Below are 15,631 nucleotides of genomic sequence, written 5' to 3' on the forward strand. Positions count from 1 at the left end.
GATTTTAATGGGTGGGAATTTGAGATGTTCAAAATGCAGCTATTACTTTCCTATTTAACACCCCTTTTTTGAGTGACCATGAAGTAAAACCTCCAATGGGAAGATATGAAGGACTACAACTTTATACAACCAGTGGCTCAAATAGATCCTCTCTGGATACAAAAGCTGTTTTGACCATGAAATTCTGGGAAGTCTCATGACCTTAGCACCAAACAATTTAAGCATTTACTGTTTGTCATCTTATTTCTAAACACAATGGAATAACCATTCTCTCTAACCTTTCATGGAAATGGGTCATAATTACAGAAAATGTCAATCATTTCATAACTGATTAGAAACTAAAAATATACTGGACATCTGGATGGCTCAGTCGGTTAGAAAGTGTCCAACTTTGGCTCAGGTCATGATCTCACAGTTCATGGGTTCGAGCCCAGAGCCTTGAGCCTGCTTCAGATTGTGTCTCCCTCTCTCTCTGCCCTACCTCTGCTCATACTCTGTCTCTCAACTGTTAAAAAAAAAGTTTTTAAAGAAACTGAAAATATACTCACCTGCCTGTTGGTAAATATTAAAGACTGGAAAAGGCACTTAAATTCTAACACCATCACTATCTTGTATAAGACAGCCAATGTTTCTCTTGTCTATCTTTTAAAGTTACCTCTTAAATAAGCAAAACATTATGCCTTATGTCATATTAACTACACAGACAATGGCTTCCTTTCATAAAAAGAAAAATGCTACCTATATCCAGGTGTTTAAATATAGCTTTTAACTGACTTCAGTAACTTCTGAAAGTATTTTTGGAAAGGCTTTGCCATCCTTCCCCTTACCTCTAGGTAGGCTATTCACTAAAACAGAAAAACAAATTTTCATATGGTACTTATAAACCGCTATGCAAGTATGCTTGGTTCAGAATGGTGAAAATCACTAATATTGGTACTTCAGTTCTAAGGTTGCTACCAAAGAAAATCAATTTTTATCTTTACTAAAAAAGAAGCTATTTTAGTAACCTGATTGTAGTTCTAAGAACATAGAGTTCACGGTGGATGGCTGGCTCAGACTGTAAAGCACGCAACTTTTTTTTTTTTTTTTTTTAGAGAGAGAGAGAGAGCACAAGCTGCAGGGAGACGGGCAGAGGGAGAGAGAGAACCCCAAGCAGGCTCCACACCCCATGGAGCCCAACATGGGGCTTGATCCCATGATCCTGGGATCATGATCCAAGCCAAAATCAAAGGTCAGACACTCAACTGACTGAGGAACCCAGGCGCTCTGAGCATATAACTCTTGATCTTGGGGTCATGAGTTCAAACCCCACCCTGGACATAGTTTACTTAAAATAAATGCTCTTTTAAAAATTGAAATCTTGACTAATAAGGTAATCTTGGAAATTTTTATTGGAAAATTTTCCCTATATATTGAAAGGCAGTTACCATTTAAATTTAGGTTTCCTTAAATTTATAGGTTTAACATGAACACAAGACTTTAAAACAATCTGAATTTCAAGCACTGCTTATACTCTTCAATTGTGTTAAGTTTGAGATATATCCTTACTTATTCAACGTAACTAAGAACTCTGTACCAGATGTCCTATTTACAGTTCTAATTACTTCTATTTTCAGTTAAAATAATAATAAAACAGATTAGCTCACTTTATTTCTTGGGGCTAAGATGAAATCTCCAAGAAATATCCCTATCTAAAATCCTTTTAATGTCCTAGGTTTTCACACATTGATAGCACATCATATATTATTCTTAAATTGGCTTAATCCTATTTATTGAATCAGCCCTGCCAAATTTCATAGCTTTGCTTTCTTCTAGTGTAAACCATCATATGAAATTGTTACTGATCATGGTGGAGGATGGGAAATTGCAATTAACACATATACTGTTAACAGTGAATTTGAAGAGTAGCAGCAATACTGAATAGAAAATAATCCTGAAGATTCTTCCTGTAATTACAGAGTATAGAAACATCAGATTTTCAAATGTGGTCAGGTGTTTTAAAACCATGGTTTTGCTCCTTAAGTTACCTTTAAGCAGAGGTTGATAAATTTTGGTTTTTGACTTCTATAGCTAAGTTACAAACCCATAACACAAGGAAGAAAAATTAGCTAGTAGACTTATTTACACCCCAGAAAAGCCACAGGCAGGACTTTTATCTTGGTGTTCTCTTGTTTATGTTCCTCAGGGGTACTTTGTTGATAGTTTTAAAGTACCTAGAGCAAGACGACTTTACTCTTTTGGCCTAAGTGGATTTTTGAGGGGTTGGCTGGAGGTGGAACACAACGAAAAGGTGAAGTGAAGGGCACCTAGCTGGGTCAGTCGCTGGAATTTGCAAATCTTGATCTCAGGGTTGTGGTTTGAGCCCCCACATAGGGTGTAGAGTACTTGGATCAAATGTAGCTGGATGTGAAAAGAGAAATTAACAGGACACATTAACTGACAGAGCAGAGCACTCTGTGTTGTTGCACATAACACAGATAATCCAGCCTGGACAGTAAAACAGGAATCCACATAAGATGTGATATGAAGCCATGAATGTAGATGAGATCAAGAAGACAAGTACAGATGAAAAAAGGGAAATAAGGACAGATAAGAACGAGGTGGTCAGAGATTAGAGAACCAGCAAAGTGCCAAAAAAAGACTTTTCAAAGATTCAATGTAACAAATGACTTAGAGGGTAAAGTTTTGTTTTAAGTGTATTTTGAGAGAGTAGGCATGTGAGTGGGGAAGGGGGGGGAGGGGGAGAGAGAGAGAGAGAGAGAGAGAGAGAGAGAGAGAGAGAGAGAGAGGGGCAGAGTCCTAAGCAGGCTCCATGCCGACATGTTAGCGCAGAACTCGACATGGGGCTCAATCTCACAACTGTGAGATCATGACCTGAGCTGAAACCAAAAGCCAGAGGCTTAACCTACTGAGCCACCCAGGCACCCCAAGGTTAAAGCTTTTTTAAAAAATGTTATTTTCATATCAGGCTACTGGTGTCCTGTGAACAGCTCTTTAAAAGAGAGGAGAGAGGAAAATCAACCTAAAGGAGTATCATCCCAAAACTGCCAAGCTACCTAGGAAAATGTGGAATAAAATGCCTTTATCCTAATAATGTAAAACACATGGTTTCAACCTAAAGAGAGTTTACTGGGGCAGGGAGCTGTGGGAGGGGATTTGCTGGTGCTTAGAATCCTTATGCTATTTTGGATTGATTATATGCTAATCCTATAATTTTGAGAAAACATTTGAGCTATTAGTAATAAATATTTCAGAGATTGGATTAGCACTTAGACTACCTTTTATTTCCTAATCAGGTTCATTTATATTAGTATTATACCAATTGAATTTTGCCTAGAACTATGTAACTAAGGGACTTGAGATAAACGAACACTAATTCTAAAGATTAAAAAAGTTACTACCACAGGGGCACCTGGGTGGCTCAGTCAGTTAAGCATCCAGCTCTTGAATTCAGCTCAGGTCAGGATGTCGATGTATATGGGATTGAGCCCACACTGGGCTCTAGGCTGACAGCACAGAGCCTGCTTGGTATTCTCTCTCCTGCTCTCTGCCCCTCCCCCACTCACACATGAACCCTCTCAAAAAAAAAGAAAAAAAAAAGAAAAAAGTTACTACCACAAAGGGAGAACCATATTGCTCAAATATTAGTTGACATCTACATTACTCAGACTGATTTCCACCTAGTGCAATATTAACACTAATTTAGGGAGTCGAGATAACTTCAATAATGTTCTGTGAACTATATGGGCTTGATACAATTTTCTTCTTCCGAATATACAGGTTCCAATGTTTCCTTAACTGCAAGAGAAATAAGCATCCTACTTACTCCCCTCAAAGAATAATAACTAAGTTATCACAGATGTTCCAGAAAATGTTCATACATGTAAGCTATTACACGTTGATTACAGTATGAATTGTCTTTTAATGTAACACTTTATATTTTGTGAAACTAAGTCTTCACAAAAGTATGTCTTCACAAAACTATGAATGCAAAGAAACAGAAAATCCTCTAGGCAGAATGTTACCAGAAACATAAGCTGTACCTTATAGAATGTTGAGAGACAGAAAAATACCAAAATATAATCTTTTCACCCAGGACCAAAGAGATTATATTGTGTTTGCACATAGTTCCCTCATTAAATGCCTCAATGATTAGGAAAAAATATTTTTATTATTGTTTTCACCTAGAACTATTAGGAAACTAAAAAGTATTTAAATCATTGAAATTGTGACTGTATTAATGCACACAAATTTGGTTGAGCAATCTATACACACACACATCAGGCTTAGAATGGGGAAGCCATAGGAGATTAGCATGCCTTATGTCCATTAATGAATGGGTCTAGGTATATTAGTTAATAAGATTTATTTTCTTCTTCAGTTTCCTGGGGTATGTGCATGTGTTTCCAGATACTACTATTGCCATTAAAAATTAGCTAAGATTTCTGGTACCAAAAATTTCAAGTCAGTTTCTCCTTTGGTATTTAATATAAAACTTAATGTTTTAATACCTGGAAGCAGTCCTTAAGAACAGCTAAAATGATCTAAGATGTTCAAATTGCCTTTATGTGGAAAAATTTTAAAGGACTTAGACTGGAATCAGCAAAGAGTATATGACAAAAGTCATTATTTCCACAACCAGATTAACATGGATTCTCATCAAATCTGGGTATGGTAGGTTTGAGAAATCTCTACCAAAATAAAGAATGTAGTCACATTACCAGGTAAAATAGCATACATGAAGGTAGCTGTGTTAAATATAAATGGAAAAACAAAATGCTGCACAATGGGTTTCGTTTTAAATGTTCAGAAATTAAATACTAAAACAAAACCTATTTTACTATTCCCAAAGGTTTTTCAAAATACTCTGCGTTGTCCAGTCAAAAATGTCACTAAATTTTCATGTTTAGTCACAAAATGTCTTCTATGTACCCTTTTAACATGCTAGGTGATGTTCTCTTTTCCAGTAAGATTTATTCAAACTTCCCCTGGACAGTTTATTTTAAACAAGCCATCAAAATGAACGTGGTAATACAGATTAAGATGGTTTCTTCTAATAAATTCAAAATAATGTACACATATTGTTGTATTTTACTACCCAGATCCATTTAAAAGTAGCACTTTTTATACTAAGTTGCACATTTTAGGTACAAACGATGTAGAACTGAGGCTCATATTAATTTTTTGCTTACAAGGATACAAGAAACAGGAGCCATTTTTCTTGAGAGGAGTGGGAAGGAAAAGGCAAGACCTCTGCGTAGCAAGTAAAAGAAGATATTTAAGCAGTTGAAGGTTATAAAGCTGCTTTGAGGGTCTAACCACCTCCTCACAGCAAATAATCTGCCTGGAAGGAGTCAAAACTCCTGCAATCAGGCACTCTTCTTTCAGGCATGAGGGGGTACCTTGCCTGCCTGCCTGTTCCCAAGGAAGCTAAAAATAAAGCATATGTTTTTCTCATATGCACAGCACATAGTCATGTCGGTGAACAGGCATAGTACACCAGTCTACTTTTATCAAATCCTTCTTTCATAAAGAACCGCCAAACATTTGAGAAAAATTAGAAAAAGTAAATAACTAAAGTGAGCTAATATTTCAATGCATCCTGTAACTGGTCACTTTTTAAAAAACCTTTAAAATTCAAGAATGAGAAAGATAGTCTATATATAAAATAAAAACAGACTGCTCTGTTAGTCAAACTTAAAGTCAGTGTATGCTCTGGAAGAGGGAAAAATAAAAGGTAGTATTTCTTATAAAGTATAAAAAGCTACAGTGACAAATTAAAAAAATAGCTTAAATATAAGAGAAATCAATGCAGTACAATTCTTCCAAACCAAGCTCCAAAAGAGCAGAAAAACTGAAAAAACTGAAAAACAAAATTCTCAGCAACAAAAAAACTCTTAAGTCTTCCAGTTAAAAAGCAAAATAAATGAAAACCTATGCAGTCTCATCAAACCATAGAAAACGAAGCTATGAAAAAAAATCTGAATGTGTAAGAAAAAAAATTACCTACAAAGCAAGCACTGCATTCAAATCAAGACTATTATAACACAGGGCGGGGCGCCTGGGTGGTTCAGTCAATTGAGTGTCAGACTCCTTTTTTTAAATTTATTATTTAACATTTATTCATTTTTGAAAGAGCATGAGCTGTCAGCACAGAGCCCGAGGCAGGGCTCAAACTCATTAACTGTGAGATCATGACCTGAGCTGAAGTCTGACTGAACCATCCAGGTGCCCCAAGTGTCAGACTCTTGATTTTGGCTCAGGCCATGATCTCATGTTCATGGGATCAAGCCTTACACCAGGCTTTGCACAATCTCTCAAAATAATTAAAAAGAAAAAAAACTGTTACACCAAATAATGGAGCGATACCTCCAAAGTTCTGATGGAAAAGGATAGTGCAGCTAGAATCCTATGTCCAAACTGTCAACCAACAGTGAGGGTGAAACATTTTCCAGTGTGCAAGACGGTTTACAGTTCATGTAACCTTTCCTGAAAATATTACCAGAGAACATATTGCAGCAAGAACAAAAGGGAATCTAAGAGGAAGCAATGGAACCTAAGAAAAGTGGAGTCCAGCAATGGAATGGAAAAAAAAAAAAAAAAGAAAAAAAAAAAAGAATCCTAATATGACAGTAGTACACAGCACTAAATATGTGTAAATAGCAAAACAGCTTATAAAAAGAAAGGTAATTAGAAACTCAAAAAAAAAAAAAATCCAAGTCATGGTTTGTATTTTAGCTATGGCATGAATCCAAATAAAGGAACACTAAAGAATTCATTTTATTTCTACCTTAGAATTTTGCCTTCCCAAGGACACAAATTTTATCAAAATAGGGTTATCTATGAATCTAAATACATTACCATTATAAATGCTACGTTTTGTCTATCTTCAGTCTAGAGGCAAAATAAAAGATAACCTGTTATAAAGTGCCATAAATCTGAAAAATGATAGCAGGAACCGGGAGAGGAAGGAAAAGTAATAAAATATCGAGGGGCTCCTAGGTGGCTCAGTAGGTTAAGTGTCCAATTCTTGATTTAGGCTCAGGTGGTATCTCACAGTTCATGTTTGCAGACAGTGGGGCCTGCTTGGGATTCTCTCTCCCTCTCCCCTGATTGTACTAGCTCTCTCTCAAAATTTTTTAATGAACTTAAAAAATAACATACTGAGTGTGCTTCTTTATATAGTGAGGATCAAACAGATACTAAAATTGGTATAAGTAGAGGCTTAAGTGTAGTTTGACTAATAAAGGTAATCAACTGAATTTAAAATAGTTCGGCAAAAGAATAGAACTAGTTTAAGCTAAACTCCTCACAAGGGGTAACTACTACCTAAATTTAGTAATTAAGAGAGATGTGCTCCCTTTGCCCCTATCCCCCACTCATGCTCTTAAAAAAAAAAAAAAAAAAAAAAAAAAAAAAAGAGCGAGAGAAACAGTAACCACTATATAAGAACTACAGAAGGGGTCCTGTCTGTAAATTGGATGGTGTGAGGAGATGCAGACTTTCTGTGCTATCTGAATGCTATTTCATATGCTGCACTAGCTCCTGCTTTCCAGGTATAACTCTTATACAATTCAGCTAAATTATCAACTAAGTATATACAACACCTTTCTCCACTACTCAAAGTAGGAGATACAGTATCATATGAGATGCCTTAAATTCAGAGCCTCTGTTTTTAAGTGATTTAACTTCAACAATCTACCAACTGAAAGGTAAATACAATTATTCATATGCATGCAACCAATCATTGCTCATTATTGTAAAATATAGTAAGTAGCGATTAGTTAGAAATACCTGTTTTTTTTAATTAAAAAAACTGTTTTCAAGACTTTCACTTCAGGTTAGCCTTCATGCTTTTCTCAGGTATAATCACTTATCCTCTCTAAAGTACTCTGCAAAACAAGTCTAAACAAATTTTACAGACTTAAAACCAACTATACTTCATGAGCAAAACAAGAATTCAATCTTTAAGTATTCCTTCCTCATAGAGGTTTGTAGTTGGAATGCTGTTTCATTCAGCAACCTGGAATTAAGCTAAAAATCAACATAAAGGAAAAATTGCTGAGCTGGGTTATAACTTCAATACTTAAAAAAAAAAAAAAAGCAGTCTTTATATATATCACAAGGCCAACTGTTCCCTTAACTTCCAATTTTGATTTTTTTTAATGTCAGATGTACAATTTAAATGTGAATCTTCATGATCTCAATTTACTTAAAACATTAGCATTACATGTTCATTTTAAAAAGCTTTCTAACGTATATTCAGTGGTTCCAAATTTTATCCCTTTTTTCAAGTTAGCAAGCCATAATTAAGCCTAATTCAGCAAATAAACTAAATTTCTACCAAACCGAAAAATATTTAACTATTTTTAAATGCCTAACCCCTCTGAGTCAGATTTCCCTGCCCTGGAGGAGCTTCCATTCTAAGAGGCAAAAGAAACCATAAAGAGAAGAAATTGAGTTAACTTCAAAGAATAAGTAGCACTGGTAATTTAAACAGACTGATAAAAAGACACTTGGCCCAGATAAACTGAAGTAACTACAATTATGTCCTGCTGGGGCCCTAACTATGGCTGATGCTGTCCTAAGTGCTAAATGGATCCTCAGGAAACCAAGAGATCAACTAACATTTCCTGATATAATTTTAGAATGTTTTTTTCATCATTATTTTAATTCTATTTTATAAAGGAATCTGAAGCTGGGTTCCTAAAGAAAAAAGTACCTGTCATTAGTGTTGAAAGATTTTTAAGAATTCAATTTGTGCAAATTCATGGGGATTTTAACTATTTCAAGAAAAAAGCAAGGGAAGTATTTTTTTCAAAACTACATGTACTGCATTTGCATGTGGCTGCAGAGAATTAAAAAGCGTATCTACCAATTTTCATAGATGACCTTTGACATACTGTTCATTACTTTTGGTTTTCCTACAAACTCCTTCCAAATATTGACAATATATCAAGATACACAATTAGTATATATACTTTTGAAGTATTTCACATGTTAAGGAAATTAAAGCAATTTCAGAAGCCTAATTCCTGAGCCTTCCAATTAAAGCAACATAAACACTAACATATTAAAGACACCTGAAAAATGAAGTCATAAGGGGGTGCCAGGCTGGCTCAGTCAGTAGAGAATGTGACTTGGGTTTGTGAGTTTGACCCCAGAGTTGGGTGTAGAGATTACTTAAAATCTTAAAAAAAAAAAAAAAAAAAAAAAAGTGTTTTACTCATGACATAAAACAGATGCATAGTTTTACTTTGTGTTCAAATGATGCAGTACTGACATTTTCTAATTCCCATAGGAAAAAACTGGGACACCTAAATTCAAAAGCAGTATAATATCACACAAATGACATAATTATTCAGATTTCCTTTACCTCATTTGAACTTAACAGCATTAAAAGAGCCACATCACATCAGATGTAATGTTAGAACTCTTCTGGTATGTTGTAGGTTTCTACACTTAGACCCGATTTTGAAATCTAAAGACTCTTCTACAGATTTTATATCATGAACAAGTCCATATCCTTTAATCGGTGGTAACAGCCTGTCTACATCAAAAACCCTTGTCTTTACCCTGAAGTAAAACTTGGCTGTAGTTCATAAATGATAGAAGATACTGATCTCCTTAGGTATCCTAAAATTCTCTCCAAAACAGTATTTTGTCACAACAATCTTTTCAGAATACAGACTGAAAGCCTAAATCAATGACACTTAATGAACATTGCAGATAACTGCCTTTAAACTCCCCTCAGATTAGAACTTATTTGAAACCACTTTACAACGTGAAAAATCAGATATTCACTGAAGCCTGTAAATTATTCTAAAATGTGTTAAAAACACATTCTAGGAAACACTTGGAAGACACTAATTTCCAAAACAGTTCATTAAGATTTCTTCCTTACCCAAGTCTTATTCAGCAGTCTTGATTTCAACAAAAAAGTACTAGTTCGGTCTCTGCACAGGCAGTCAAATAAAGGAACATAAATTGTTTTTAAAATGCTCTAGCAGTACCCAGAATTTTTCAGGTATAAAACTTCCATGACTGCCCTGAAAAGACAAAAGCTTCTTTTCACTAAATATTAGCACAAATCTTGGTTATCCTAAATACAAACTAAAATCCACATGAAGTGACCTAGTAAAGCAATTTTTGTCCGGATGAAGTGGCAAAACTACCACTACCTGCCCCCACCCTCCAAGAAATTCTAGGGCTATGAACCAAACACTTCCAATGTATTTACAAGTTCCCCATTCTTTGATGATTTGCCATCCTAGCTTAATGGAACCCATTTTAAGCTGAATTCACCTTCCTAGATGTGCAACATTTTATTAAAACAGATCATTTGTTCACTCCACTCTCCTGATTCACTTGCAACCTGAATCATTTCCAACCCTTCAGAGAAAGATGGTGATAGAGAATGGAAGAACACTGCATGATAGGGTATGTTCCCAGAAAACCAGAACCAAATTACCATTAACTTCTTCATTGAGTCCACTGGCATGTGTGTGACCACAGAATATTTTCACCAAATAAGTGAAGACCAACACTCTATGTTTACATCTCCCCATCATGTGCTTGAATTAGGGATCTTGGGGCATCTTTTTTTTACCATTGGCTAGTCACTTTGCATGTATAATCAAAAGGCGAAGAGCTCTAAAGATTCCAAGTGTCTATTCACAAGCTGTTAAGTGAAAAAAGATGAAATGGAGGACACCCACAATAATTCTTGGACTCCTGGAGATCCTAAGACATGCTACAAAAATAGGTCTTTATTCTTAGGAAAATATAGTCAGAGCTAGCTTCCTTATGCTATACATAAAATCTTAACATCAGAGGCAGTACAGATAGTACAGATAGTTTTTGAACTGATCTCCAAACAAGCACAAACCCACTACGTTTAAAAGAACAGGTAAGTTGAGGTTTTTGGCAAAAGACAGTACTTCACACATCTAATCCAAATCAAAGAGCCTGCAGACAGTTGTTTTCAGTGAGATGAAAGGAATGAAATAAATATAAATTCTATGGATAAATAAATGTAAGAGACAATTTAAATAAGCTAAGAGAACTAATATTTCTTTTAAATAAAAGTACTAGTCAGGTACAAGCTTTTGTTTCTCAATGCCAGACTTCTAAATGTTTATCAGACTACTGTTAAAATATTAAAAACCTAATCCTGGACCAGAGCATTAGTTATAATACTGTTTTGCATTCATAAAAAAGATGGTTTTTCCAACTGAATGCTTCTGGTCCTGAAAAATATTTTATGTATATTACTGAAGGCAGACTGTGGTGCTAATAGAACTTATGTCTTAAGTACTTTTTAAAAAAGTGACAGACCAAAAAGTCCATCTATTACTTTGCCCACAGTTAAAAATGTCTTTGAATATTGGTTTATAATTAGCATCTTAAGAAAAGTAGTGGCATGCCCTATTGAGTGGTATCACTGAGTAAATGCTACACTTTAAAACATCATCCTCACAAGTCTGTTCATTTTATGTATTGTTAAAGTTTTTTATTCATTCATTTTATACCCACCAATCAATTCCTATGGTCAGATAAAAATTTGGTTTTATGGAATACATCACTGGGGAGAAAATGGTCATGGTGGGTATTAGGAATCTGAACATTTACTCTAGGGTTAGCTCCTTCTCCTAAATGCATGAAGTCTTCTACATTTAATTTCTCCCCTTAAAATAGAAACATGTCTTACTCTATAATAACAAGGTGATCTTTTGCTGTTTCTGATCAACAGTGACTTTGGCTTAGCAGTCAAAAAAAGCTGCCCTGCATGTGACAATTTTGTCCATCTAGCATGTATTCATCCTGGTTTTAAGTCTTCCCAAATATATACAATACCCGAGATCACCCCATCAATCCATTCCTATTAAGTTCCTATTTTATCATGAGGAAATGTTTGTATTTTGTCAAATCAGATTTGCAATTGATAAATTTCTCATGATGCTACAACCACCATCATGAGTGTGCAACCGCTCTTTTTTGTGCTCAACCCCCACTTCATATCTAGTATCTGATTTAATTGCAATGGCTGAAAATCTTCCACAAAAAGCATGTTTGGGAAAATATACAGAACACAATTTTCTCACAAAGCAAATTTCTGAAAACCGATTAACTGAATTGATGATCACTTTTGATTGCCAAGTAGTCTGCAGAAACAAAATCTTGCGTCTGTTTAGGTAACTCAAGTTTTCTTGTTTAACAATCAGAATGCTTTAAGGATACATTTTTCACCCCAAGGAAGGGACTTGACTCTTGGATTTAAGACCCATTCCTTGACAATATATACAAAATTTGACTTGTTATCTGTCCATTCTTTGAAGCTGTCAAAGCCAAGAACCCATAAACAAATCACAAATAGCAATAACCTACATTAGTTAACATTCCCCTTTTAACAGGTTGACATTTTTACTAAAGGATTAGTTATTTTTGCATTTCCATTTCTCATATCCCATGACATTCCATATAAATTGCATTATTGCTTTATAGGCCACACAACATTCAAAAGTATGTTTATATGCATTGCCTGTTTTCCTTGATCTCTTATTGATAAGAGTTTGATGCTGATTTTACTACAGAAATTTAAGTTTGAAAATACCAGTTAGTATTTCTTCTCAGAACTTAATTGTTCACATCACTAATCACTACATGCATATTTAGCTCTGATTATATTGCTCAAAAACTGCACCCATTATCAGAACAGTGCAAATGATATTTAATTTTAAAAGTAATTATAATGGCTTGAATTCAAAGTTATTCAAATGAACACTGTCAAGTAATTTCACTTGAGCGTGTATAGATTTCATCACCACTGTTTACATTACCCATCAATTCCTTACAATTTCTTTTTATCATCAGTTTTCCCTCCCAAATCCCCAAACTAAGAATGCCAAATAGTCTTGGAAACCCACAGCTCCATAGTTTAATGTTTTCTTAAGAACACATTTGTGAACTCACAAAAATGTTCATCTTTCAACTCTGACAATGCAGTTCTTACTTAAGTCAAACAAACCCATCCTAAAATCCCAACAAATAATTCTGAGAATTAACTTAAACACCTTGACAGTGTCCCTTAAAAAAGGGTATGACAGTAAAGTGCCAATAGGCATGGCAATGACCTCTTTGATGGGATCATTTAATTCCTTGGAACTGGGAAACGCCAGCACCAAAGATTACACTGAGATTCAATTTTACTGAAGGCTACATTTAGTTTACCCACTTTCCACAACCTATTGTACTCATATGTTAGAATGAAATGTAAATGTTTTGTGTAGCCCTCAAACTTACACTAAGATTTGAAAGAGATGTACTTTAAAAAAGCACGGGGTAATATATAAAATCAGTGGCAGAAAGTTTCATTAAGCACCAGGAACTAATTTTTGTCACCCCATACTCATTTTGTAGGTAAGTTTCAATAACCGGCAAGGCACATTTACATATATTCCAATGAATACTTATTGACAAATTTTAAATTACACTCTATGTCCCAGCTATCCCAGTAACTGACATACAACATACTAAAATGGTTTATTAAGGTAACATAAAAAAACCAATTAATGTGAAACATACAGGCTATTGGCAACCACTATTCTAAAATTATGTAAGTACAAATAAACATACTGAAATGTGTGCAATTCTAAGTTTTTAAACCAGAATATTTCTACACTAACACACATTTATATTAATGACACATAAAAAAAATAAAAACTTTATTACAAAAATAAGTTACACTCGCCTCCAGCTTACAGTATAAAACAATTTTATTTGCAGGAATGCAAAATGATTGTTTGCCATGAGCATTTTGAACATATGACATGTCTAATTTTGTTAAATTTGCATTTACTGGGGGAACTGGTGTGTATAAAACCTTAATTAAGTATAATAAGCTCTGATCTTCATCGTGGTGCCTATTGGGTATGTGATATAACTGCAGTATCCCTTTGGGGAAGGGGAAAAGGGATTTCTTTATACCAAGTCCTAATTAAATTATAATTTCACTTTTGACTTTAAGCTATCAATTTAGGACTTGGCAAAAAATTTTTGAGGGTGATTCAATAGAGGATGCTTCACCACTGAACACTCACTGTCATCAAGGTGCTTTAGAAAATTAAAAACATAGCACAAATGATTGTACTCTATTCTACAAGTTATCATGACCTGCATAAGAAATGGAAAGCTGATTCACATTTTTGCAGTGATCAGCAATAAGAAATGCACTAATGAAACATACCTTTTACCTAAAAAGCTAAACTACAGCCATATACTAATTTCTATGATTTATGAAAAAACTTCAAAATATCCAAATGTCAGGCTTCGCTGTACAATTGTCAGTTTTAGTCTGACTTTTTTATAAAGGGACACTGCAGTATTTAGTACAAGTTCGGATGCACTTTTTTGAACATCTGATGTCTTACAAAAGTAACATCTTGCTAAACTATTATACATCCAAATAACTACAATATCTGAAGAAGCAAGGCTGCTTTTTCAGCCACAAAATACGACAAAAGCAAGGCCTGTTATGATGGTCATGAGGAAGTCTTACAAGCCTCTGAAACTAAAGGCAACTAAGAATGTTACATTTGGTATATTAAAATCTTACCCTCATATCATTTAACAAGCCTTGCTTTTATCTACAAAGATTTTCTATGTACAGTACAGACAGGGTATAGTTCAATCCTCTGCTACTGAGGTAGTTAACCAACCCTTTAAAAAAGGTTCTGAAAAGAACCACTATCTGGAATGCCTGACTAACCAGCTCTGATGATTACACCTGAAACTGCATATCTGAACACAATTCAAAAGTGATTACTATAAAAAAGATATAGACAATCATGATTAACCTTGGTGAGCAGAAATAAAATTTAAGGATACCAACAATGGCATTCATCTATACCACTGCAATAAAATTTAAATGCACAAATTCAAGAGAATATTTCAGAAAACCACTGCTGGGATCCTTAATTTAAAAAAACAGGGGAAAAATCTACTTAGAGCAGATTTTTTAAAGAGAAGAACTTTATTCTTTATTAAGATACCATGCTAGAAGTTATGAAGGATTTCTGTTGGAACACATTTGGAAAATAGAGTAGCTTTAGTTTAATAACTTGCACTGCAGAGAAAATTGTTAAAGAAATTCATATCAAAGTCCAAGTATTAGTTCAATGTCCTGTATTTGATTCCATGATCTTCATAGGAAGGTCTTCTGCAACAGAATATGCTCCTATACAGCCGAGATATTTAAGGTTGCTTGATTTCCTTACCATTACTCCACTGCAAGCTTCTGGTGTAATCCCACATAGCAAGTCAGTCTTCATTGTAACAGGTCAGGACCGGCCTCGACCCCTTTTCCCTGCTAGCCAGGTAACAAAAGGAATCAGTTAGATAAATCATTTTAAATTAATAATGTGTACATACACAATGATAACATTAAAAAAGTAAATAAAAGCTTCAACAACAGTAATTCTTAGCATGTCTAACCAAAAGGTTTCCTTGAATAACTATTAACTTTTCACTTGTTTTGAGGAGAGGTTATAGTTTGTTTTTTGCCCTTTGTTGGGAGAGGGTGAGGGGACAGGGATGGACTGAATTGAGGTTTGAAAACCCCATTTTGTTCACA

The 15,631-nt window shown here is 34.7% G+C and overlaps 1 protein-coding gene across 4 annotated transcripts in view; it reads right to left on the minus strand.

The window, feature by feature from the left end:
• Nucleotides 1-10,749: 10,749 nt before the first annotated feature.
• Nucleotides 10,750-15,631, minus strand: part of SYNCRIP (synaptotagmin binding cytoplasmic RNA interacting protein) — a 31,503-nt gene continuing 26,621 nt past the window's right edge. For 2 of the 4 annotated variants that reach the window (XM_058734636.1, XM_058734638.1), the window contains exon 12: nucleotides 10,750-15,364. In XM_058734636.1, coding sequence (XP_058590619.1) covers nucleotides 15,339-15,364 — 26 coding nt within the window. In that variant the 3' untranslated portion in view covers nucleotides 10,750-15,338. Of the gene's footprint in view, nucleotides 15,368-15,631 lie in introns of all 4 variants that reach the window. The other 2 variants (XM_058734635.1, XM_058734637.1) reach the window with 1 other exon arrangement.

Source organism: Neofelis nebulosa, chromosome 6 (assembly GCF_028018385.1).
Source record: "Neofelis nebulosa isolate mNeoNeb1 chromosome 6, mNeoNeb1.pri, whole genome shotgun sequence".
In the NCBI taxonomy this organism is placed as follows: Eukaryota; Metazoa; Chordata; class Mammalia; order Carnivora; family Felidae; genus Neofelis; species Neofelis nebulosa.